General features: G+C 41.1%; 4 protein-coding genes, 1 non-coding gene and 1 pseudogene across 10 annotated transcripts; 4 read left to right on the top strand and 2 right to left on the bottom strand.

Moving 5' to 3' along the window:
• Nucleotides 1-90: 90 nt before the first annotated feature.
• Nucleotides 91-7,238, bottom strand: LOC135622993 (uncharacterized). 6 transcript variants are annotated; one of them, XR_010491225.1, is made up of 6 exons: nucleotides 7,012-7,238; nucleotides 6,440-6,576; nucleotides 3,016-6,171; nucleotides 2,513-2,893; nucleotides 1,821-2,039; nucleotides 91-682 (listed from the first exon to the last, which is right to left on the bottom strand). XR_010491225.1 is itself a non-coding variant. In XM_065125427.1 (4 exons), the coding sequence occupies exons 3-4, from the start codon at nucleotides 2,028-2,030 to the stop codon at nucleotides 290-292; spliced, it is 603 nt and encodes a 200-aa protein (XP_064981499.1). In that variant the 5' UTR covers nucleotides 2,031-2,039; nucleotides 2,513-2,893; nucleotides 3,016-4,320; the 3' UTR covers nucleotides 91-289. The 6 variants fall into 6 exon arrangements, 2 of the variants coding, with proteins under 2 accessions (XP_064981499.1, XP_064981500.1); XR_010491224.1 differs by having other exon boundaries at nucleotides 1,821-1,963; XR_010491226.1 differs by lacking the exon at nucleotides 1,821-2,039.
• A 557-nt stretch (nucleotides 7,239-7,795) lies between these two features.
• Nucleotides 7,796-9,272, top strand: LOC135624033 (agamous-like MADS-box protein AGL66). The gene is made up of 9 exons (XM_065127507.1): nucleotides 7,796-7,980; nucleotides 8,053-8,106; nucleotides 8,180-8,198; nucleotides 8,291-8,349; nucleotides 8,459-8,486; nucleotides 8,588-8,649; nucleotides 8,742-8,841; nucleotides 8,924-8,980; nucleotides 9,078-9,272. The coding sequence occupies exons 1-9, from the start codon at nucleotides 7,796-7,798 to the stop codon at nucleotides 9,270-9,272; spliced, it is 759 nt and encodes a 252-aa protein (XP_064983579.1).
• A 43-nt stretch (nucleotides 9,273-9,315) lies between these two features.
• Nucleotides 9,316-12,062, top strand: LOC135624032 (sulfate transporter 1.2-like; annotated as a pseudogene).
• A 174-nt stretch (nucleotides 12,063-12,236) lies between these two features.
• Nucleotides 12,237-12,328, top strand: TRNAY-GUA (transfer RNA tyrosine (anticodon GUA)). Its single transcript is given in 2 exon segments — nucleotides 12,237-12,273; nucleotides 12,293-12,328. It is a non-coding gene; the product is annotated as a tRNA-Tyr (tRNA).
• Nucleotides 12,329-14,886: 2,558 nt separating this feature from the next.
• LOC135622991 (FCS-Like Zinc finger 6-like) lies at nucleotides 14,887-16,183 on the bottom strand. The gene is made up of 2 exons (XM_065125426.1): nucleotides 15,642-16,183; nucleotides 14,887-15,276 (listed from the first exon to the last, which is right to left on the bottom strand). Exons 1-2 carry the CDS (start codon nucleotides 16,007-16,009, stop codon nucleotides 15,120-15,122), a joined length of 525 nt encoding a protein of 174 aa, XP_064981498.1. The 5' UTR covers nucleotides 16,010-16,183; the 3' UTR covers nucleotides 14,887-15,119.
• A 5,331-nt stretch (nucleotides 16,184-21,514) lies between these two features.
• LOC135586789 (2,3-bisphosphoglycerate-dependent phosphoglycerate mutase 1-like) lies at nucleotides 21,515-25,659 on the top strand. The gene is made up of 7 exons (XM_065127378.1): nucleotides 21,515-21,737; nucleotides 22,118-22,397; nucleotides 22,571-22,728; nucleotides 24,132-24,233; nucleotides 24,312-24,434; nucleotides 25,260-25,309; nucleotides 25,378-25,659. Exons 2-6 carry the CDS (start codon nucleotides 22,127-22,129, stop codon nucleotides 25,302-25,304), a joined length of 699 nt encoding a protein of 232 aa, XP_064983450.1. The 5' UTR covers nucleotides 21,515-21,737; nucleotides 22,118-22,126; the 3' UTR covers nucleotides 25,305-25,309; nucleotides 25,378-25,659.
• The last annotated feature ends 640 nt before the right edge of the window (nucleotides 25,660-26,299 follow it).

The following is a 26,299-nucleotide window of genomic DNA, read 5'->3' as shown; positions in this document are numbered from 1 at the left end:
GAGTTCGGCAGTCTCATTCAGCTGTTTCTCTTTTGCCGGGCAGCCATAATCATTTAGCTCATCAAAATGCTTGATCTAACATTGTCCACAGGAAGCACAAGAAGCACAAGTTTACTCAGAGAGGTTTTATACTTGGGAACAGATTAGCTCAATGCCACATCTCAGAGATAAAAGTTTATTCTTCTGATGCATAACCACTATCCTAAGCAAGTACTTGTGCCCCTAAATATGACAACTCAAAGTAATAAGATAAGGGGCTCCAGCAAGAAGAAAATCTATGAACAAAAAATCACTTCTTCCTCTTTTTGGGGGGTCGAAGTGTCTCTTCCTCATCGTCTTCTTCTTCATCATTCTCCTGATCCTCTTCCTCGTCTTCTATCTCATCCTCATTTTCACCATTTTCATCATCTTCCTCTTTGTCATCGTCATTGTCGTCCCCTTGATCTTCGGGCTCTTCCTCCTCGTCATCGTTTTGCCCATTCCGTTCACCTCCTGGAACTTCCTTGCTGTTGGCATCATCGGGGTTCCCATGCCCCTCGCTATCTTTGTCCGAGGACCCCTCTTCACCTACACCAGACCCCCCATCTTCATCTCCATTTCCGTCTGGATCACCATCTTCTTCGTCAGCATCAACAGGCACCCTCTTCTCTGGTTGGATGTCAGGCATGTTATGGATTAGGTCCTGAAGAAGAAAGAATCAGCGTGAGAATAAGAAGTCATTCAACTGAGTGTTACAATCTATTAAGCAAATGGAATTATGAGTGCATGGTTCTATCCAAGCAGCATAATTGAAAACACTTCCAATATCAGCTAATAAGAATGATCCAGGTTACCCTAAGTCTAACTAATTTCAGACTGAACACTGTCAACGTTGACACATCAAAAAATTCACTTAATATGGCCATCAAACATTTTTAAGCAATCTCAAATTCCCCAATACTATCATCAAAAGAAAAAAGCTTTACATCACATTTGAGGACCTACACTCTGCACTGACTGTGGAACCTGATACTGGTTAAGGAATGTTTCAATCCCTAAATTATCCCGTTCTAATGGAAAGGTGATCAATACCCTAAATTCTGATAATTTGATTTAATTTTCACCCTACAGTTTGAATCTATTTTAAATGCAACTTCTGTATCAGAACAGTAAGGTAGAGAAAAATTATAAGTAATGACAAGCAACGTACAAAGGTATATTTTGCCAGTAGGTAGAGCATGGATAACAATACTATGATTTCTATGAGATAGATGAAGATAGTAAGATAGGAAAAGAACTTGTCACCGCAGTATAGTTACTTACATGCTCAAAGCAAGCCATAGAAATCACCCATGCTAAGCTATTGATGTATGGGAGAACGTTGTGCTTCCTACATGTCAAGTCTTTCTCGGTGGGGAAGAACTAGAAAGATACGAAGTTGTGTGGGTACAAAGCGATGCGGTTTGTGTTTGGTCTCTACCCAACAACTGCATGACAGTTGTGCGGGCCCCAGCGCACAAAAGGCATGCCAGGCCCTACATCGATGGCCGGCCATCTTTGAGTGTCTTCTTCTCTTTCCGAAGGCTACTCCACAGCCACGCCGGGGACAAATCGGCACGTGCCAGAAGCACAAATCGGCTGAAGGCGTGGAATTTTGGAAGGAACGAGGAATATAGTAAAAGCCGACGATTGTGCCGGACGAAGTTGACGGCGCTGCAAACCGCTCACGGTTCCGCAACGGGGCAGCAAAGATGGGATTTTGTGTGTGTGGAAGATGAATTGACAGGATAAACGAGAGGTAATTGAGGGGGATGACTCTAATGGAGGAACGAAACCATTACCGGGACCTGAAGGTGAGCGACGGCGGGCATTCCCCGCAACAGGGCCTGGCTGGGGCACGTTAGCGGGAGGAGGGGGAGGAGCGGGGGCGGCGGCACTGTCGTCTGGGCTTCATGGACGGCCATGATTCGCCGCCTGGATCGGCCTGGGAGGGGCGAGGAGGTGGGAGATGAAACAGTGGCCGTCAGATCCGATAAAAGGGACAAATCCATCAACTACATCTTCACGGGCAAAATGGAACAAAGAACAAAGACAGAAGAGACGGAGAGAGAGGAAAATAGAGAATTGTGAATGTTAGCCCCTTTTTAGAAAAAAGAAAGCCACAGTTTTTCGATTTCTCAAAAACATAAAGAGAGGAAAAACTAACTAAATAAAAGAAATTCAAATCCAGTAGAAACGTCTAATAATTCGATACAGAATAAAAATGGAAAGTATAAAGACACATATTTACCACTAGTTTTTGTGCCTCTTCTCACAAAAAAAAAAAAAAGGAGAAAAGGTCGAACCAGAGAGAAAAAAAGAAGCGATTTTTACCAGAATTATGAATTCAGAAAAAGTTAAATTTAGCCGGCGATAAAGCCAAAAACCAGTCGATCCTGAACCGAGAACCCTCAATCCGAACAAAAGACTGGATTTTTTGGTGGCATATGGGGAATCTAGCGATATAAGAACTGAAAACGAAGCACAGAAGTACCTGGAGAAGGAACTCCGAGCAAGTGAGCAAAGCGGACCCGGTGTTCCACGGTTCTAGAACCAGCTCGACGCTGCCCTACTCATCGTCAAGCAGCGAGAAGCCGAGAGGAGTGATTGGATTATCTTACGGCAGAAATAGGAGGGACAGAGAGAAAAAGGATTAGTATCTTTGGGATGCTTAATTAGGCCACTAATGAAAGCACCATGCGTGGCTGACAGCCACCACAGCATGGGAATTGGATTCTCCGAGTCGTCCTCTCCGGTTTTGAATGACCTGCTCCTTGTCAACCATGGCATATGGTGTGTTCCGGAAGCTGGCACTGGCAGCTCCCGTTGGTGTAGATTTAGAATGAAGATGTTACGATGAAGTCAACTTCATTTCCTAGAAGAAAATTTTAAATCCCAATTAAATTGTTACCTAAAATGTTAGCAATGCAACTTATTTTTTCTAGATAAGAATTAGAATATTACAGCAACAGGAACAATAATGTTTGAAATTTTCACCTTTTCATCAGTACAAACCATTGCATCCTGTTAAAGCCTCACACAGAGGTATACTGTTTACCATGCTGATGCACCTGATGACACTGGTTTAGATAGGTGGTCTTCTCAGCCAGATCTGATCTGGATACACCAAGTGGAAAAAGAGATCGAGCTCTACGATTAAGACAAGATATGCCATTAAGAACAAGCATTAGATTCCAGCCCTGGCATAATCCCATTCATCAATCAAATTATTGTTGATTTCGGATTTAGGGCACAACATAGGAGAGACAACAAACAGTCAATTCCTGATCCAGAAGAACATCTCAGGTTTAGCTCTGTTGCAAGAATTATTAGGAAGAATCATCAGCAATCCAGGAACACCATGCTTCTCCATAGGAACACAAACAAGGCTGTGTGGGGCTCTGTTGCTTGCAAACTCAGCTAACTGAGATGTGCTGTCTTCAAAAGGTTGTAGTTCTGCAATAGCAAGGCCACATTGATTCCACGAGAACAAGATGCTCCTCAATAGCCCATGCTTCAAGTTGTTTGCACTTTTGTCTAGAACAAGCCCCCATAGTGGAGGTTCTTGATGTCGACAATAGGCCACATATATGCTCTAAGCTTTCCCGCAGAGAATACCTATGCAAAGATTTACTTTTAGCAGAGAGCAACCATAAGTGGCTCAATGAATCCATAAAAGCATCAATTCCCTTGTCACTTCAGCTCCATGGAAACAGAATGGCCACACCTCCAAGAACACATCACGAGTAATCTGATATCACAAAAGTCCATGTGATCATGTTTCTCTCTGAAATCAGATCAAAGACTGTTCTAGCATTCATAGGTTTACCAGACCTCTCAAACATATTAACCAGAGAATTGATATGGTCTTCTTCTTTGAACTTCCTCTTCACAATAACACCATGCAGTCGCTTCCCAAGCCCCAATTCCTTCGGTTCTCATCAAGCCTTGAGGACGCTGCTAACAGTGAACTCCAGTGAAAACCCCAGGTTCTGCATCTCCAGAAACATCGACAATGTTTCATGTCCTATGCTGACGGCGAACACGAGCATGATCATGGTAGTCTAGTAATAACATTGATACACCAAGAAAGACCACCGCACTCTGCACGAGAGCATATACATGTTATCAACTAACATATTGCTCCAATTCCCTTCAATAACACAAGAATAGATCCAACTCGTAAGCTCAAACCCCTGATAAATTACCAAACAGCATGCCTTTACTTTCATTAGAAGAATCGAGAGGTTCAAGCACAAGAAAGGTTTATAAACTTAACGTAGCACCTGATACATCTGGCCATTATAGAAATAGACTAGTCAAACAGAGCTGACATATACAGTTTTTTTGTCATCCAATTTAAGCTCTCCAATGTCCCAATGATTTCTTCAATTTGTGCATGTGAAAAATCTCCAACTGTGAACTTTTCAGCGATTCCTTTTACTTCTATGAAGCTATGACCAGGCTCCTTCTTCACCCCAGTACATTTCAACATTTTCCTTGCTGCCGCAACATCATCCCATCTTCCATCTGATGCATATAAATTTGATAAGAGCACATAAGGTGAACTGGTGCCAGGTTGAAGCTCCAAAAGTTTAATAGCAGCCCGTTCACCAACAACAACATTTTTATGAAGACGGCATGATGAAAGCAAGTTGCCCCATATCACGGAGTCATTTTGAAAAGCAGATGTTTTAACGTAGCATTCAGCCTCCTCTAATCTCCCAGATCGACCCAACATATCAATCAAACAAGATAAGTGCTCGATCATGGGACATATTCCATAAGTTTCTTGCATCGAATTAAATAATGCTAAACCTTCATCGACTAAGCCCGCATGGCTGCAAGCTGTTAAGAGACCAACAAATGTGACAGAATCAGCAACAAAACCTTCATATCTCATTCGCTTGAAAATTTCCAAAGCAGCTGTTGCACGGCCATGATTGCCATGCGCAGCAATCATTGTGTTATAGGAGATCAGATTCCTGTTTGGCATGAGATTAAACACATGACTAGCATATTTGCTACAACCACACTTAGCATACATGTTAATGATAGCATTATAGACTGCAATGTCTAAGACCATCCTAGTTCTTATTAGATGAGCATGAATTTGACCACCATGGTGAAATGAAGCAAGTTCTGCAGAAACAGCCAAAGCACTAGCTGTGGTGAACTCATCAGGACTCAAAGAGAAATTATTTTTTGTTGCTGTCATGTCTTTGTAGACCATCAAACCTTTAGTATGTTCCCCACAATTGGAACATGCAACTATGAAAGTGTTGCATGTTATGACATCCTTCTCTTTGATCAACATAAAAGCCTTCTCAACCTCTTCAAATAAACCACATGTTGAGTACATCATCAATATAACATTCCCAACAAAAACTGTAGTGTCAAGGCCAAGCTTGACTGTTTGGCAATGCAATCCAATTCCTACATGCAAATCCTCCACGCTAGAGCATATTCCTATTAAAGCCATGTAAGAAAACTCATCTGGATCTAAACCTTGCTTGTTCATGTGTCTGAATAGCTCCAAACCTTTACTGAGCTTTAAATTCTCAGCAAATCCTGTGATCATAGCATTATAAGAGACAGAATTTGGTTCTGAGATGCTGCTAAAGATGCATAAGGCATCATCAAAGCAATCACATTTAATGTACATTGACATCAAAGAGTTCGAGACATAAGAAATCTGATCATACCCATTTTTAAGTGAATGGCCATGAATCTGTCTACCTTGTGTCAGGGCAAAAAGGGTCGCACATGCACTTATGACACTGCCATAGATGTATTCATTAGGCTGTAATGGCATTTTAGCAAACAGATCCAGTGCCATGGAAGGCTTTCCGGCCTGATCGTAGCCAGAAATCATAGCTGACCACGATACGATGTTTCTATTTGACATGTGATCAAATATCTGATGTGAAGATTCAAAATCTTTGCATTTGGCATACAGGTTGATCAGATGGTTTGAGAGTATGAGGTCAGAATCCATGCCTGTCTTGATGACTGAAGCATGGAGAGCAATGCCATGTCTGAAGGCTTTCTTTTGAGAGCATTGCTGCAGAAGCATACCTAGCCTCTGCAGCAACATGACTGCCAGGAAGCATAAAACCCCAACAATCCTTAATAGTCACAGAACCACTGAACCTGAAGGCAAGAATGAAAAAAGGTTGAAGATTATATGATGCATGCTTTCCAACTGAAATTGTATTCTGATACAACACAAAATAATATAAAATTAACATACGAAGAACCAGGCAACAACATGTTGCAGTCCAAATCTAACAATTCTGGTAAGTGAACTACAAGCTTTGTCATACTTGTTAACTGTCAAATATTATTACCATAAACATCTACAACAATAAATTTTGCTGAAAGTTCACAACTACAATAGCTTTCCAGGGAGAGAACTTACAAGCAAGCTGCAGCAGAGGTTCTCATAATGCTGATGCAAGAACTCTGCACAATAACTTTCGCACATGTATATTTCAGATTTTATGCTCAATTAAGAGCCAGGAAAATCCATTTGCACCTTTGCTTGTCATAGTAGCTCTGTTTAAAGGAAACAAGAACTACATGATTAAAATTAGCACCACAAAACATTGTAACATATTTACTCAAGCGTTGTTGAATTCAGCTAAATATTAGAGTAGGACTTGAAGGGCTTTCAGGAGCTCGCTTTGACATTGTGGAAACACATAATTGTCATCTCTTGATTAACATGGAGAAAAAATTAGAAAACTGCATTGCAAAAAAAAACATATACCAACTTCTAATTCTTTTTATCTTTTTTAGGAAAAAATATCAAATTTACCTCAGCCTAAAGTACAATAAGTTCACAAAGTAACAACTAGAATGATGTAGTCAACAAGAAATCGCATATGAACTAAATAACATGACAAATTGGTCATTATAAGTAAATTACTATAGTGTGGTTGTGGTATGACTTCACAGATACTAACAACACAGGGATCAAAAGGAACCTACGTGTATGGAGTGAAATGTAGAAAGCCCAGAAGAATCCAAGAACAGCGTCGACTTGAGGGTCGGTGGTGACAGCAGACCAAGGTGTGTGACGGAAAGAACAGCTGCGCGAAACTCAGCCGCGATAGTGGGGCCACAGGGAAGAAGGAAGGAAATGGCAGAGACGGCCAGTGGAGGATTCGGCTGAGCGGGCGGGCGAGGAATGCGGAGCAGGAGGAAGAGGAAGAGGAGGCGTTTAGGGTAAGAACGGGAACGAGTCGGGCGGGGGGGGCCCTTTTTGAGAGCGGGCTTTGCCGTGGCCTACCAATTGCTACTGTGGGCCTTATTTGGACCGGCCTTGTTAACATGACAGCTATATCCGTACGCCTCAACATCTGTGCACAGCAAATTATGTCGCTTGGTTGGGTAACTCGTAAACGGTAGTCTCTACTATTCAGGCTAACCCGCAACAGTTACCGGCTTTTTGATTGAACGTTGATTCGGGACCTGTTCGGACCATCATAGACTCGAACGACCTGGCGTTAACGACGGGTTCGCTCGAACGGGTAGACAACGCACTGCTCGGTTTGAAGCCAGCCGTTGTTGTCGAAGCGGAATTGCTTCCCGGCATACGAGCTTCTAAAATCTCTCTCCTTCGCCTTCTCTCCACATCCCACGCAAAGCCATCCCCTCTCTCTCTCTCTCTCTCTCTCTCTCTCTCTCAAGCTGTTTACATCTCTTGCTCCCTCCCACTGTTCTTTTTAGAGGCTCCTTGCATCGTCCTGTATCTGCTTGCTTATCTTGGATCATGGGACGAGTTAAGCTGCAGATAAAGAGGATAGAGAACAACACCAATCGGCAAGTGACCTTCTCAAAGCGTCGCAATGGCCTCATCAAGAAGGCCTACGAGCTCTCCATCCTCTGCGACATCGACATCGCCCTCATCATGTTCTCTCCCTCAGGACGGCTCAGCCATTTCTCTGGAAGGAGAAGGTCGACAAATTTTCTCTCTTTATTGATTATATCTTACTGGGCTTAATCATTTGATTTATTGTGAGAATTCAGGATCGAGGATGTTCTTGCTAGATATGTGAATCTCCCAGAGAATGATAGGGGAGGGTAAGGTTTCAAGAGATATTATGATTTACATGAATTATAATGATCGTAATTCTTTGTTTGTTTTGATATGCAGGGTGATCCAGAATCGAGAGGTAAGTAAATCTCCCATATTTCGTGAACTATCAAGCTTCTCTCGATCATAATAGTTAGCATGTACGTAAATGATAACCTACCATGCATGCAGTTCTTGATCAGGGCGCTGAAGAAGCTCAAGTGCGAGAACGACATGGCGGCCCTGGCCAAGTGTGTAACCCTTCCAAACCATTGAATTCTCGTGTCAGATCTTTAGTTTGCTTTCACTTGTTTCTAGTTCTAATGTCTTTGATCCCTCTCAAATGATGCTTTCAATCAGCCCTACAGTGGTCAACTCCAACGTGGAGGTAAACGACCTTGTACTCTCTCTCTCTCTCTCTCTCTCTCTCTCTCTCTCTCTCTCTCTCTAGTGTTCTCCATTCCACGTGATTTCATCTCATATTTATAGGAGCTTCAACAAGAGATCGGTCGGTATCAGCAACAGCTACAGCTTTCGGAACAACGCTTAAGGTTCTCTACAACCCCAAACTATGGCAGCGACAGAGGACCCTCTTTGTTATCGAAATCCTAAACATTTTCTTTTCTTTTGTCTGCTCGAATAGATTTTTCGAACCTGATCCTCTCAGCTTGACGTCCATGAGTGATCTCGAGTCATGCGAGAAGTTCGTCATGGAAGCCCTGCAGCGCGTTACGGCAAGAAAGGTCAGTCCAGAGGCAGCGTTAATTTGTTTGCGTGGTACAATAGAAACCCTTCAACTTTGATCGCTTCTAGTTTCGATTGCAGGAATATTTGCTGAGTCACCATCTGTCTTCTTACGATCCCTCAGCATCAAGCATGCAGGTAATCGAAAACTATCTAAACATTATTACTGGCAACCGTAGATATGCCTTCTCACGCTTCTCTTCTTCTTCTTCTTCTTCTTCTTCTTCTTCTTCAGATGTACCTGCAACCGCAACAGGAGCGGCTGCCCGACCCATACGGGAGCGAGATGGTGCAGTGGGTCCCAGAGGGGGCGACCAACTCCGGCCACCAGATCTTCGTCGGCTCTGATCCCTTGATGGACCTCAGGTACAGATGCCGCACCCCGTCGATCACGATCGATGATCAGCTCTCGCGAAAATCGACGGCGTAGATTGATGCGTTGATGTGGCAGGGAACACGGGATCTACGAGTCGATGGCCCCGCAGGGGATGGGCCTGCCGGTGGACCCCTGCACCGCCGGATGCCACGTCAGCGGACAGCACGAGGTGTCGTGGCACCAGGCGTACACCTCCACGGAGCTCCTCTCCGCCCTCATCCCGTCGCCGCCCTACCCTCTGATTCAGGTAGGAAATTTGCCGGTCGGCTCGCTCGTACTCGTCCCGCCCGCGCGGAACTCAGGCCGTGTGTTTGACGGTGTGGCATGCAGCACCCCATGGCGCCGACGGAGCTGCCCACGCTGGTGCCGCAGGAGCAGGTGGAGGCGACGGCGGCCTGCTCGCACCTACCCATGGACGACGGCGGCGCCTCCAACAACACGTACGACGGCAATGCTGCTCCGGTGCACGTAAGTCCGTACCGAATCCCATACGTCGAGGTGACTCGAGATCGACACATTATAACACACGTAGCACTATTGGGCAGGTGAGCAAGGAATTTATTTAGGAACCCCGTTGTAGCAAAACAATCTCTGTGCTTGAAGTACAGAGGCCAGGAGAGGTGTTCATGGAGGATGCAGAAGATGGATCCCATAATTTGATGATCTTGGCTACTTCATGTAATGGCCAGACATGGCTAATGAAGTTGTTCATCTTTCTGTATCAATTAAATGTATTGTTCGCCGCAGTTTGTATTCTTCTGCATCGGTTAGATGAACAGTATTTAGCATACAAATAATGTGACTTCAGAACTTAAAAGAGACTGTTTCAAAGAATTAAGTCACTTCAAAGATCACTTTATATTATAGCACAATACGTATTAGTAGTTAGTCAAAGCTTCTCTTTCACCTTAAAGAAATAGACAAGGGTTGGGTCTTCGACATGCTCTCTCTTGGGAAGTATCCACCAATCATGCATCAATGTCAACGCCAGCCTTCATTGTTTTCTCGAGCAGAATGAATCATTGCCATTTAATTGCTCTCTTGTTAGCTTATCTTGTCTACATATCCACTCAAATCGAATGCAGTGGAACTGGCAGACAATTCTCATTGGAACAGCTTTCCTGGCATTCCTCCTCCCTGATAAGTACATAGTGAGATCCCAATCAGGGGAAGAAGAAGAAGAGCTTGTTCTGGGTGCCTGCCATTGCCCCACTGATCTATGTCATCCTGGCCACCTTCTTGGTCTACATTACTCATGCAGGAAACCAAGGTGTACAAATTGTAAGTGGTTGGCTCTATCCAAATGCATGCACTCCCACTGCATCATAAGTTCAGAGAGACTAAATTCTTGGGTGTTTGATGTATGAAAGGTGAATCACATCAAAAAGGGCATCAATCCATCATCCTTAAGTCGAATATATTTCGCAGGTCCGAATGCTGAGAAAGGTTTCAGAATCGGAATTATCTGCGGCATGATCGCGCTTACGGTAACAACATACAAACACTAACTCCTTCTGTGGTTGCAGCATCCAGTTTCCTTGCAAGAAACTGAAGTAACAATTCACCAGGAAGCTGCGGCCATAGGAAGAACTTTGCTGCTTTGAAGGACTACCGGTCGGATGGAAACAAGGAAATGGTGGCACTTGGATCCATGAATGTTGTTTCCTCAATGACCTCATGCTATGTTGCAACAGGTAATAAAGGCAATCCTCTTCTAAGTAGATGTTGAGCTTTGAGCTCTATAATTTTCTTACTTCTCTGTGTCTTCTTTCTTCAGGTTCATTCTCAAGATCAGCTGTCGATTACATGGCTGGCTGCCAAACATGGTCATGTCGGCAATGGTGTTCCTGACCTTGCTACTAATCACACCCGTCTTCAAATACACTCCAAGTGCAATCCTTGCCTCCATCATCATCTCTGCTGTCATTGGCCTTGTTGACTACCAAGCAGCACTTCTGATCTGGAAGATTGATAAGCTAGATTTTGTTGCCTGAATGGAGCCCTCCTTGGTGTAATGTTTGTATCTGTTGAAATTGGCCTCTTGATTGCTTTAAGACAAAAAGCTGATGCTTATGCATTCAACTCTCTTTGGATCCTAATGATCTTTCTCAATGATTCTTAGGTCTGCATATCCTTTGCTAAGATCCTCCACCAAGCTACGAGACCCAGGAGAGCAATGGTAGGAAATCTTCCAGGTACTACATTGTACAGGAACATTGAGCAAAACCCAGAGGCAACAATAGTTCCAGGAATCCTCATTGTCAGAGTTGACTCTGCTATCTACTTCTCGAACTCCAACTATGTCAGGAAGAGGTATCTCCTAACTACGAGTATGACCAAAAGAGAATTCAAGCTGATGGCATGCTAACAGTATGACATTGCATCGGCAGAATACTGAGATGGTTCGCTGATGAAGAAGAGAAAGAGGAAGCTAAGGGACAACCCCGTATCGATCTGTTGATCGTCGATAGGACCGCGATTGAATCCTCAGTTCATAGTGATTGTTTCATCTGGTGCAGAAGAATCAGTAACATCTTTCACTCTTTCAGCTATCATCAACATCGACACCGGTGGCATCCATGCCCCGGAAGACATGCACAAAGGTCTGCAGAAGAGAAGAATTTTCTACGCTTCAGCAACAACACAACCATTTATAAGAATCAGATGCGAGATCAAACAAATCTGGAGATTCACAGGTTCACAGTCACGCCGCTTATTCTTGCTAACCCCGGTCCGGTGGCGATCGAAAAGCTGGAGGCGTCTCAGTTCACTGAGCTGACAGGCCATGACAGGATCTTCTTCACCGTTGCTGATGCAGTGACGAGCCGCTCCCACGAGGTGTAGTAGGATGACTGAAGGAAAGAGAAAGGTATTGTATTAGCTTTCCTGTGCTGCAGCTGAGGTCATAAGAGATGAAGAGGGATGTCGATATAGTTAAGAGTCGATTACAAGTAATTGTCGATATGCAGAAGGTTGAAACATTAATATAATGAAGCTTTGCCATAATTATTATATATTCCGACCTTAGCTCAGTTGGTAGAGCGGAGGACTGTAGTGGGTATTCGCACAGTTAAATCCTTAGGTCGCTGGTTCGAATCCGGCAGGTCGGATTTTTTTCCCTAATTTCATTTTACTTAAGATTAATAAAGAATTATTATTTTACATGAATGATAAATAAATATAAGTTTTCCTTTTCTTTTTGAGACTTTTTGGAATAAATATAATTTTAAGCTATTTTAGGTTTTCACATGTAGCACTCAGCTGATCCAAATATAAACCTCATACACTAAAAATTATATGTTAGTCAAATTTTGTCTCCTAAGTCAACCACCCTTCAAAAGATGTCTTCTTTTTCAGATCACTTGTACTTTGCTTACCTGCAAACCCCATGCCATCATGTGCTAATCTTCTTATTTAATGTGCCTAATTGCACCCTAATAGATGTGAATCAAGCTGGCAAATGTATGCACCTTTTGCATCAAGTACCCTTTCTATGACATTGAGTCTCTAAAATGATTGCATTAATTTTGCATGGATATTCATCAGCTTAGTAGAATATGAAGTAATTTAATGCAAGTGTGTTTGTATAATGGAAGGTTACAGGGAGATTACACCATCAAGAGACCCATAAACAGCTTATGATATTTATTATCTTTCTAGCTGAGCTTGAAATCCACTGTTGTTGAAATCTTGAGACATAGATCAGTCTTTTATCACCCCAGTGGGATCTCTATGTGTCAACTACTAAGATTGTTTTAGTAAGCATGTGGGAATCACCATCACCACCGGGCACCATCTGCATCAACCATTAACAAACAACATGTTGCTCTGGGACAGTGCATCATGTCTGTTCTTCGCTGAGGACCTCTGGCTTTGCGCAGCTCACAACTCCCGGAGCTTGCCACCAGGAGTTTAGCAGTACAAGGTAAGAAAAGGAAGCTGTGGCTTTGAGTTGCATCGACCATGTAGATTGATCAGTTGAGACTTCTCAGCTTACCAATCTCCACAAACTGACTTGCACTGTCGACCATGGAAGCCTGCCACCACATGAGCTTTAGTGGCATGGCAGTGTCATGCATCAATCCTGCAGCCTCTTTTCTCCGGTTTGTTTTGGTTGGTCATCAGTCTATTTCCTCTCACTATCTCCTCTATCCGGACCACGGTAAGAACACACAGCTGATGCTATTTGGGCACCCACCATGATTAGCTGATGGACCACACAAGTACAGTTTGTCTCTCTGAGATTACCTTAATGTGACATATACATTTCTCCTGCTACTCGGCAAGGGTTTGTTGCTGCCCTTTAAAAGCTTCATTAGAGCAAGATTTATATTGCAGACCTTGAAATGCTCAGTACAATCTATGAGCAAGGAACTCATCATGGTCTTCATCTCTTTGCTAGTGGTAGTAAGAACTTATCTTACTTGACTTTGAAGTGAGAGTTGCAGCAAAACTATACATTATCACCCCAAGAAAGAAGTCTTAGTCATGTAAGCCAACCACAAAGCTATAGTTTTTAACTAGTGGACAAGCTTAATTAAGAAGTCTAATGAAGATTAAGTTAGTAAGAGGAACGGCATGGCTTCCTGATCCAGGACAACTTTCTCTGTGAAAGCTATTGGATATCTTACACTCAATATTTCTCGGATTCTACAATATCTTAGGTCATGTAGCTTAAACCTGTCCCACTTATTTAAGTGCAGAGTATGTTTTCAGTGTAGGTCAGTAGACAAGAAGAGAAGGCTACTTTGCATTCCTGGAAGCACCCCATTGTTCTGTGAACTCCATCGAGTTTCTTGTTTGAGCCGGTTGTCATCTTAATTATATTTTTGTAGCCCGAATCTGCATCTTTGCTTAGCTAGATGTTTACTTCACTTTGGAACAACAGCACCATAACAAGGAACTCGTTCACTCGGTGCTCTCACCATGAACATAATTATCAATAGGTAACAAAGATGAGATAGATATGAAATGAGTTGGTGGCTTTTGGCGATTGCAGCTTATCGTCGCACTATCCGACACAACTGGAGCTTCAAAAAGATGATTGCAGTGAGTGCCGAGTGTAAATCTCTTTGGAAAAGCGAGCTTAGGGTTGAAGTAAGCAGCACATCTTTTTTGCCCCTCGGTGCTCAGCGACGTCACGGCTGACAAGGACGAGGACGATATTGATGTAAACAAAGTTTTGTCTGTGTTCTCTACTTCACTCAGCAAATATGAGAGACAGAGAGAGAGGTGGCCACGTGAACGATGCTGAGCCAGTCGAGTCAGTGGGCGGCGCTAAAGTTGGGGACCGTGGGCCCCAAAGGACACCAGGATGGGACCCACTCCACGCAAGCTGACACAGGATGTGAGAGCCTCTCTCTCTCTCTCTCTACATTTCTTCGTCAAAATGGTTTTCTGCAGCAAAATTTTCGCGGATAAGAGCTACGGCATGTCATAGTGATCTCATGATGGCAGTCGAGTTTCATGGTGATGTTTCATTTACTCAGCTGCATGAGTTCTCTGTGCCTGCGTTGAGCTCCGGAAAGTGCCTGCAGCTGACCATGATCTCTATACAATCCAGTGAAGTTTGATGCATGGCACTGCAGATCCTGCAAGTAGAACACATGGTTTGCTCCCAGTTTCACTGAATCTGAACACCGAGAGAGAGAGAGAGAGAGAGAGGGAGAGAGAGAATCAGAAGATATAAAGACCTTCATTGCTTCTCATAAGAACCAGAGAGATGATGTTGGGAATCAAATTAGCAACATACTTTTACATTACATTTCCTTGCAGTAGCAGTAGCAGTAGCAGCAGCTGCTGCTGCATTGAGGCAGGAAACCATTAAAGCCCAACTACATCTATCATGAGCTTTGCCTTGTGGCATTTACATGATGGAGAGGCTTTGAGGAACGGCAGAGCTCATGCAGCAGCGACCGTCTCGCCCTTACCAGCTTGTTCGGAGCCATTGGTTGCAGTAGCAGCGTCCTTGATGGAAGTCAGAGAGCACTTCTCCTTGCGTTCATCCTGTTTCATCTGCTGCTGTCTGCACTCGTGGCTGCAGAATGCAATATCTCCCCTGCGAAAAATCCAGTCATATAACTTGTAAGAATACATCGAACGATGCAAAAAATGCTGTTTATATCATAACGGGATCGGAGTGTACAGAAAACTCTGTATCTCTCTCATGGAAGAAGAGAAAGGCTTTGATTGGATCAGAGGATATGCATGCACTTGGACATCATGATCAGCCGCATCAGAATCAATAAAGAGAAAGAAAAAGATCGAATCTCTAAGATGATAAGCACGATCCACAGCAATAGAACTGCTCACCGAGAAACATCAACGAACAGTAACAAAAAAATCGAATTTTTGAGGGGAAAATCTAAGAATCAACGAAAGATGAGACTTTGCATGTGGAAATCGATGAAGCCGGAGTGGTACCTGTACATGAACGTGTCCCGGCCGGGCCCAAGGCGGCGCTTGCAGAGGCCGCAGGCCCTGAGGAAGGGCGCCGTCTCCACCACCGCAAAGTCTCCGGAGTTCCTCCGGCTCCGGCCGCCACCCGGCGACGGATCCAGGACCCACTGGTACCTCGCCTCCAGCCAATCCGCAGGGCCGGCGTCCCTCCTTTGCGCGGGCAACTCCGCCGCCCCCTGCGGCTCCCTCTGGTGCTGGAGAACGTCGCTGGCCTTCCTATGGTCGGACGAGGGCTGCGTGGCCTTATCGTTTGGGAGGACGACGTTGGGAGCGAACTCCGCCATGCTGGTGGTCCGCCTCATCGGAGGCCGCGGCCGCTTCCTCAGCACCATCTCGCTTGCTCCTCCTCCTCGGTTCCTCTCTGTGTCTCTCTCCCCCCGGCGAAGCAGAAGAGGAGGAGGAGGAGGAGGAGATGTATGTAGCGGGAATAGGGTGCCGTCAGCGAAGAGAGGGAGAAGAGGAGACCGAGGAGCGAGCAGAGCGAGACGATAGGGTGTTTGGGAAGGAAGAGGAGAGGAGAAGATAAAAGAGTTGTCGACAGATTTGGACCGTCGGTTCCAATCATGCAACCATTTCACCCCTCCATTATTATACAATTTATTTTATTTATTTATTTATGTTCATTAATACAGCTGAATTAGCTCTATTTATTTTTGTGCTTTGGACATAGATTTTTAAGTCCTTTTTACTCATATAAATAATATTTATATTTTAAAAATATAATATATAAATCGCTTCAAATAAATGTAAGATACGTTGATTCATAATAAACTATTAATATAATGATATGTATAATTTATGATTAAAGATCTATTTTAATCTTTATAATTTTAGTCATAAACCTTTCAAGTCTGATTTATTTATGTCTAAAATAACTCTTACATTTCAAAAGCGTAACATATAAGCCTCTCACATTAAATCTGAGTTAACAAACATTGAAGTATGCTTATAATAAATTGATACCTTCATTAATAGTAAGAGAACACATCATCATGAAAGCGATCACTAGCCGTAGCACCGAGCTATTATTGTATAGTAGAGCATCATACACACACACCCTCTCTCAAATTGACAACGAGCTCATGAGTTTCTGGTCCTATCTTAGGTGGATGTACGTCGACCGGTTCAACGCTAGGCACGTAGTGGTCTTTTGGTCTCTCTTCCTCATCCTAAGCATCTTCATCACTACAACCTCTCATTCCATCATCGTCTGTTCCCCCATTTGTCGCGCCTATGATGTGGTAGTCCAACTCTTCCTTACCTCCACCTTCAGCCTCTCTTATCTCTACCTCTCTACCTTTATTCGTCGCTACAACCTCTGTCACTTCCTCTTCATCAACAAGAGAAGAGCAAGCGGATGTGGGAGGGCTACATGGACAAGCTTAATTGGTCTTTATACTTGTTCTTTATTTTCATGAGAGATGTGAATTATAAGGTATAGTGGTACTCATTGGGATCAGAGCGAGTATCGTTCGTGATGGCAAGTAGCGTCGTGGTGGACGACTTGGTGGCATGCGTCGTAGGGTTAGTGAGTGACATTCGATAGATCCAACTCCAGTGAACTGAGGGAGAGCTGGACCACCACATCAAAAGCGTGATAGGTGGGGATGCATGAGAGAATGAATTGGAAGGTGGTGGGGACGAATATGCTTAGGAGGAGGAAAAGGGACCTACGTTCGTAGCATCGGACCAGTCGACGCACATTCACCTAAGGTATGACCGGAAGCTCTTGAACTCGTTGTTAGCACATGAGAGACTACATGCGAATGATGCCTTGCTAAGCAATAGTGGCTCGGTGTTGTTGTCATTTATCGTTTTCACGATGATGTCTCCTCCCACCATTAATGGAGTATTCAATTAAAATATTAAATTATATGTATCATTATATTATTGATTTATTATATGTCATCATGCTACGTAAGCAGATTCTAATGTCTGTTGAGTCAGACTGACGGAATGAGCTTATATGCTATGTTTTTGAAAATGCATGGATTATTTTAGACACGAGTAAACTATAAAGATTTAAGAAACTTATATCCAAACCCAATAGGGCTAAATTACACCTTAACCCTAAATTATACGTATCATCATATTAATGATTTATTGTGAGTCGATATACTACGTAATCATACTCTAATATCTATTAACATAGACTTGACGATAATAGCTTATATACTATATTTTTAAAAAATATAAATTATTTTATACAACAGTAAACCAATGAGAACTCTTTTTTAAAATGAAATCTTAACGCATAAACTAATACATGTACGTCAGTCTCTGTATTAAAATGTTCTCAAAATTATTTTAATTTATCGGTGTTATTTTAGTCCAATAATTGGTCACCTGTTTAAATCGACGAGAAATCGAGTAATCGCCACCAAGCCGTCCGATGAGCATCCGGCGGTCAGCCTTTCTACGTAACGTCAAGTCCGTGGGTCCCTTGCCGTCCCACGAATCATTGCTGCGGGACCCTGGCTGAGTCGGATGAGAGCGACGGGACAAGGCCCATCACTTCTTGGGTGTGACTCACCGGTTCGGGCCCCGACAGGGTTCATGATTTGTCTATTTCATTTGTATAAATTATTATTCGATATATATATATACCTGTAAAACTCAAGACCTATATTTAGCATAGTGACATTGACGTTCCAATTGATATTAATATCATTCGAAAACATTAAACATATGTCTTTATTTCCACTTGAATCTTATACCAATTTTCAAGTGCACGTTGTACATCAACCACAAGAATGTCTGATACTGTTCACTGACTTGGGGAAAACCGTGACCGATGTGTGGTCGAAGGGAGGAAATCATCGTCCATGGTTATCATGTGGTGGTGGTCTCCCATCTCTCAGAAGCCTCCACGAATCCAATGGGTTCGTAAGTGGATCTCGTGGAAAAAGGTTAGAAGAGAACAAGTGGTGGTGACACATCACACGGGAGGTGGTTTTTGTATCTATCGTATTACACTGTATCATGTCACACTAAATGTATGAAAACGTGCGTTCGTAAACAATTATTCGTTTTTGGATAGATTCTCTTGATTATTCTTCCTTAATATAGAAACAAAAATGTTTATCAATGAACTATTATTGCACAAGACCTAACATATATCCTACCAAGCTTGATTATGAATTATAGTTGATGAGTTCTTGAATAAAGGAGATAACATGCTTAGTTTAATTATATTATTTATTAGAGTCGACACAGAATATATTAGTTATTGACGCTAGAAAAAAAAGTCCAAGGCCTGCACCTCGATCGAGCAACTCGTTCTCGAGTAGCGCACCTTGGCCATGAGCCCTTAGCTTCCATATGGGAGGGAATACTGATAAGATCATTTAGTCCTACATTGGTTGAGGAGTATGAGAATCAATGGCTCTCCGTCAGGTCTCCCTTATCCTCAGATGTACCTTTTAGAATTCACATGTTTCGAAAAGGATAAAACCGTGTAGGTACGCCCATCGCTCAAAGCTAACAATTTCTCGCGAACCTACAGGTTGCATCAATGGTCGACCGATCAAATTGTCCCTTATCACTCAGTTAACATAATATTAAATAGGATGATCGACTCAATTAAAAAAAATATTATATTTATAAATAAAACTAAAGATACATTATGATATGAAATCAATCACAGACCAGTGATCATAAGATATAAAATTTTAGATCCACAACAAACAGTATGAAAAATTATAACACCAGCAGCTTCAAATGTGGATAAATGATCTAATTATCCCATCAAACCATGTTAAAATAAAAGGTACAAAAAAATAAATATATTATTATATTTCATGAAAACCCTATAATCTGAATAATGAAGAATAAAGCTGAGGTATATGACGACTTGAAGCCATCTTTCAACTCCACCTCATGCTAAAGTAGTACTATTGTCCATATGGTACTATGGTTGCTCATAATATAGCAGCTAAGAAATACCAAGGGTCTATATCTTGATGCAAAACCTCAACTAGTAATCAAAAGCTCTTTAAGAGTTTTACTTTTGATGCTTCGGTAAGAGTGTCCTCTCCACCACCACCCTTTTTGGACCTCTTACTTTGTTCCCCATCAGTGGCAGAGAGAGAAGGCAGTGAGCATATCATTGGTGGTTAAAGCTGAGACCTTTTCCTCTGACTTCCAGCCAGAGATCCAAGCGCTCGCCACCAGGTTTTCCTCAAAGTGCGTCACCAGCTTCCCCGAAGCAGAGGAGGAAGAAGAAATGAGTCAGATTGCCACCCAGTAGAGCTTGTGTTGGTCGTCTATGATATCAGCAAGAGACCTGTAAGTTATGCAGACGGCATTAAGCTTTTCTACTGTCTTGGTATCTTCCTCTTCATGGCAGACAACAGCATCTATCTTTACACTGCATTCTTTTGGTCACCAATGGAAGGCTTCAAGGCCAGCCATACAGAGAGAGAGAGAGAGAGAGAGAGAGAGAGAGAGAGAGAGAGAGCTTTCTCACCCATCAGAAGAATATCTCAAGGAGTATCTCTGAGTCACACTGTCAGCGAAAACATCAATCACATGTGAGCAGGCGACATGCATGCTGACACAAGAGACTAGTAATGATCCCAGACAAGAAAAGAAATGATTTCTCAGGTAGCATCTGCGGCACTGCAACAGATGTGACTTCACACTTGCAACATATTGCATGCTTGCTGACTGCTCTTTGAGCTGGCAAGTACTGATAAGTCGTCAAGAATGAACAGGTACCATTATGCTGGAGTACTGGGGAGGATAATGGAAGCATGCAACTGGACCTCCACCCAACTCTTTGATAGCAGAATTCCTACCATAAGACCCCACTTTCTCACCCTATTCTTTTAAGCACATGCTTGACCATATCATTTACATCTAACACTACTGAAGCTGTCTGTAAGGAAAAAAAAAGAGAAAATATTATTGTAGACTTTAGCTATTAGTCTTGAAATTTAGTGAGCTAAAACTATGACATCAATAGGAGTTTATTGAAAAAATATTTTTTTTATCTTCGTAATATTATATGTATGTATGTATATAAGGAGTTATTCTTGATCTAAGTCTCTACTTAAGCATTAGAGTAGTTTCACTCGACATATCTCTAACTAATTTTGCATATGATATCCATGACATAAGGAACTTGAGAAATTCGGAAAAAAAAGCATTAACATGAGGAACTTATTACGAGAGAATTGTTCGGAAAAAAAATTGACATAAGAACTTATCACGAGGGAACTGATCCAATTCTTAATACATGATAATTTTTTAAAAAGATTGGATCGAATTAACACTGTGACATAGATCATTGATTATTTTGTATACTAATAAATAATTTATGTACTTGATAGTATGCAAGAATCACATCATAAGCTGCAATGGTGTAGATGCATTCCTAAGGTTTGACGAGAGATGGAAATAAAATTTCTCATATATATTGAGCACACGCAAAATAAAGATAAATCAGAAATAAAGATCTCAAGCAGTTTCTAAGAGAAGACTGCTATAAATGCCAATTAGATTTGAGAGAGAAGAGTGATTAGGCATCTTTCTTCGGTTCATGTGATGAGAGCACAAAACAAGCGACTCCACCATGGTCAACTCGGTCAACTCTCTGCATCTGATGCAGATCCACGTGGAGAAGCCCATGAAGCCCGTTTTGGCCTTTTTGTTTTTGCTTCTTGGTTCGTTCTTTGCTTTTGCTTTTGCTTTCTGTTTCGTCCCTACCAACTGTTAGCTGGACTGAAAACGTTTTCCTTTTTCTCCGTTAAGGAAAACGAACACCAAAAAACACCAACGTTTCCTTTTATCTCTCTCTCTCTTCCGCAAAGTTTGGGTGACGCCACTTAAATGTCATCGCCCTTAAAGAACTGCGTCACCTAACCATTCGCTCGTCGGCCGACAACTAAAGCTTGCATTTCCATATTCACGCCATCTTTGATCGCCTTCTCCAAGAAGCTTTGATTCCTCGGCCATTTCTTCGCTTCTTTTCCTCTTCTTTCCTGCGCAAACCCGTCCGTTCGTCGTCTTTCTCGACCTCGGTTTCATTGGAACCGCCTCGGTTCTGGAGGACTCTAGGTGCGATCTTGCGGCTGCTGATGCTCTAAATCGAGCTCCATGTGTGACGGAATAAGATGACATCTTATTTTCTGCTTTCTTCTTCGTAAAATGCATTTCCAAATGCGCGGAACCGGAAAAAAAAATGATCTTTTCTGAGATAGCTCTGTTAGGAATTCCTCTTTGCATTTACGAGGCATTTTCAATGTGTTTTTTGCTGTTTTTTTCTACGGTATGTTTGCTAGCTAGATCTCCGAAATCTAATTCATATAGATGACTTCTTGAACCCCTTTGATTCTTGTTATTGCACCATCAAGCTAAGTTCTTTTCTCATAGTCTTCCTCTTTCTGTAATAATGAATCATGTAACTGACAAGATTATGCTCTTAATTTTGTGTAAAGGACATCAGAATGGCTTCAACTGCATGTCATCATGCCCTCGGATTGATCCAAGCCCAGGGGAACAGTCCTAGAACTGGCTTGCAAGATAAAGTTGGAAGCTTTTCTCTGGAATTGGTATCTAAGGGCTTTGACATGGACATACAACTTCTTTCAAGAGGAAGCCACTACCCGGGGAGCAGGAAATTGTGTTTGGTTCGCGCATCGAGCTCACATTCTTCAGTTGCTGATCCAATTACTATATCATCCAACAGCAATTCTAGTGATTCTCAGAAAAGATCAAGTAAGTGCTATGCAAAAGTTTATCACATAACAAAATTGAGAAGCTGAGTAATTGAGAATGTATTTTAATCTAGTTTTAGAGTGCTGCTGCATATTCTTCAATTTCTTTTATTCTGCTAAGGCTATTTATTATCCATGGTGAGTCTTTGTGGAATGAGAAAAATCTCTTTACAGGATGTGCTTATGTTCCATTGACTCAAAAGGGTGTTGAGGAGGCAATCGAAGCTGGTAAAAGAATAAGCAATATACCAATTGACATGATCTATGCATCGTCACTGATTCGTGCCCAAATGACTGCAATGCTTGCAATGACCCAACATCGCCGCAAAAAGGTCTCTGTTCCTTCCAATCTGTTTCCCTCGTTAATTATGCTAATGATTTCTTTAGTATCCATAGCATCTGTTGCAATATGCTAAACTACCAAGAAGTCTGAACAATTGTTTCTTTGTGTTTTTCTTTCGCATCGACATTGATTATGGTTCCAATCATCATGCACAATGAGGGAAAACAACCACAGAAATGGAGTCAGATATATAGCAAAGATACCAAGGAACAATCTATTCCTTTGATAACAGCTTGGCAACTGAATGAAAGAATGTAATGATACCACATACTTGTAAATATGTTTATTTTGTTTAAAAATTAGGCTCTGACCAATATGTCACATAATTTGCGTAATTTCCCATTGGTTTTCTCTAAGTATGGTGAATTGCAAGGTCTCAATAAGCAATATACAGCTGCCCACTTTGGAAAAGAGAAGGCTATTAAATGGCGTCGTAGGTATGATATTCCTCCCCCAGATGGTGAGAGCTTGGAGATGTGTGCCAATAGAGCTGTGGTTTATATCAGAGAACAAGTAATGACTATTTAATGATTAAGTTCATTGTTAGAATCTTCAGCTGTTGCTACATGTAGTTAGTACTCATTTCAAAAGAATTAATCAAGGCAATTCGGTATAATTTCTTACCCTGTGATATAAAGCTTTTATCTTGGTGCTGATATGGCATATCATGACCTTCTTAATGCGGTTTGTTCGTAATTGAATTCCTTTCTTGTTAACTTTCTGAGAAGATAATCGAGACCAAAGTATATCTTTGAGACAGATATGCTATTCATGAGTAAGTTTTACTTGACTTATGCATTTGAACTATTACTGGCAAATGCATGACAATGCACTGATCTTGGCTATGTTCTGCTGGACATGTTCCTATCTTCTTGACCTTGATGGCCTCAAGGTGTTGGTGCTATTCTTTACCAATGTAGTATTTTCTCTTAACAAAGATGTCTTCAGCACTCAGTTGCAGTCATCCATGGAAATCTTATTCCTTTTTTTTTGTTACTTGCATACATGGTACTTGAATGCTCAAAAAATTAACTAAAGCGATTGATCTTGTTTAATTACCTTTGACATATAAGATGTAAAATGTTAGAAATTATGCTCCTTGTCACCTAACATGCCTCACATGAATGAGGAAAAATAGTTTTTGTCCTACAAGTTAATAGAAGCCTTAAATAGGAAGTCAATTTGCCGGTGCAATATAAAGGCACTGAAAATTTCCAGTACAATAAATTTTGAGTCCTTGATTGCATAGTTAAGAAAATTAAACTATCTTCTTGACAAAACTTTCCCTCCTAACACATCTACCTGATAACAGTGTCCTGTGAGCATATTTAGGATTGAGTATATAGTATCTCATCCTCAGGCTCCTAACAACTGAGAACAATTTCATGATAGATTGTACCTCAACTCTTGTCTGGGAAAAATGTGATGATTGCTGCCCATGGAAACTCACTGAGATACATCATTATGTACCTGGACAAATTGACTTCTGAAGAGGTGAGCAAATGGGCTGCATACTGCTTTGTTTCTTAAACTGTTTTCTGTATCTGGTTAAAGTTAATGCTTTATCTTCAGGTCATCAGCCTTGAACTCTCAGCTGGCATTCCTATGCTTCTTTATATATTAAAAAAGGGAAAGTTTATTGGAAGAGGAAGCCCAATTGGTCCTTCTGAGGCTGGAGTTTATGCTTATACCAGAGTATGCAACTTTATTTCTGTTCATATTTCTGCTCTTTCCTCATTATGATCTCTTTGTTTCTTCATGGTAAAAATTTAGCTGCTTTGCTTTATGATACCTCTACATGTAGGTCTTCATGCATGGAAGCAGAAAGCTTAAGAGTTACAGGGTGGCTTTGTTTTTTGACATCTAAAAAATAGAAGAAGATATAACCTTATATGATTCTTATAATTATGTATTTCGACGTTATATCAAACATTTTTTTACACACTATTAGGGATATCTGGATTGCCATTTCAGATATACATGCTCGTCAGCTCCTCTGTTTCTTTGAGACAAGCATCGCTATCCATAGGAAAGCTTGTTATTTCTCTTTCAATTCATAATATTCTTAGATGTTGGTAGCATAAAAGAGTTCCTCCTTGGTTGGATCCATTTAATTCAGTTATCATGTGGATATCCTTCAAAACCTAACACTTGATCTTTTTAACAAATCTTTATTATGAATTTCTTTTGCCATGAGTTCATCATCCATATCAAGAGTAAGATTACAGACAATTGACTGTATTATTAGAAACTCATTTTCTGTACTCATCTAAATATTGAAAACACTGTGGATGATGATATGGATTGTTAGTCTTTCTATTATTCATTTAGACTATTAGTTCATCAAGAAAATCGAAAATCTGATCTTATAATGCAACACGACAACATTTTTCTTTTTTTATCCATAGTCCAGCAAAACGACTCTACGATAAATTCTATGAATGCTTTTGCGTCTCTCATATTTGCTCCTCTCATGCTTCTTTGTGGGGAGTAACATAAATCTGCTGCCTCTGAATGCAGAGTTTGGCTCTTTACAGACAGAAGCTAGATGAAATGGTCCAGTAATACCGGTAAGCTTGTAACTTCTATCTTGATTTGGATACCACACCCTACAAACTACGATCTTTTGTTTGCACAGGCTTCTGCTACCAATACTTGAAGAGCTTTTCCTGGTTGGAGATGGCATAAACTTCAACCTTCACTCCTTTATGATCTCTTAGCTCCTACAACATAGAAGATGATGCAAATTGTGCTACTTGTTCAATTTTGATGTGTGTATTCTTGAATTGGGGTGTTCTTATGTTACTACTGCCCATATAAGAGCTGCGTGTAAGATGATGAATTCAGAATGTTTTCTCCTCATATTCCTCATCTGTTGACCTATGCATTTCGATCATTGTCAATGAAATACAGTTAGTTTGATGAATGTACTATCATTAATTTTGATTTAAATATTTTGTAACCCTTTGGGTCGTATCATGATCGTTATTATGGTATTAACTGGTAAAAAAAAATATGATTGCATAATAATTTACTGAAATATAGTCAAATGATCGGAAAGAACATGATCAAATCCTACCGTCATAATACCTTATTTAACAATATAATGTATGATATTTATAATAGAAATAAATAAGCAAATAATAATAATAAAAGATGATGAGAGGATAAAATTATATATATATATATATATATATATATTAAATATAAAAATATTTTTATTATATTAAAAGAAGTATGACACTGAGACCGGAACAAGGGGGTAATGAATATAATATACCTTTTTCACTTTATCCTCATGACTAAAAAACTTATATATTCTTAAAATTTCAAATACTTTTAATAATATTAAAGAACATAAAGATATAAAACATATATTTAAGACTTAGGAATTTTAATATAGAAAATAGGCATATACAAATGGAGATAACAATTATTATAACCAATACCGGTATCCCCATTCATAGAGTTCCTTTCAACAAATTAAATATTATGGTAGATTACATCAAACAATCACCGAAAAATAACTTCAAATATATTGTTCCAAACCTAAATCAATC

Source organism: Musa acuminata, chromosome BXJ2-9 (genome assembly GCF_036884655.1).
Source record: "Musa acuminata AAA Group cultivar baxijiao chromosome BXJ2-9, Cavendish_Baxijiao_AAA, whole genome shotgun sequence".
Taxonomy (NCBI): domain Eukaryota; kingdom Viridiplantae; phylum Streptophyta; class Magnoliopsida; order Zingiberales; family Musaceae; genus Musa; species Musa acuminata.
This window is presented reverse-complemented; position numbering and strand designations above follow the sequence as displayed.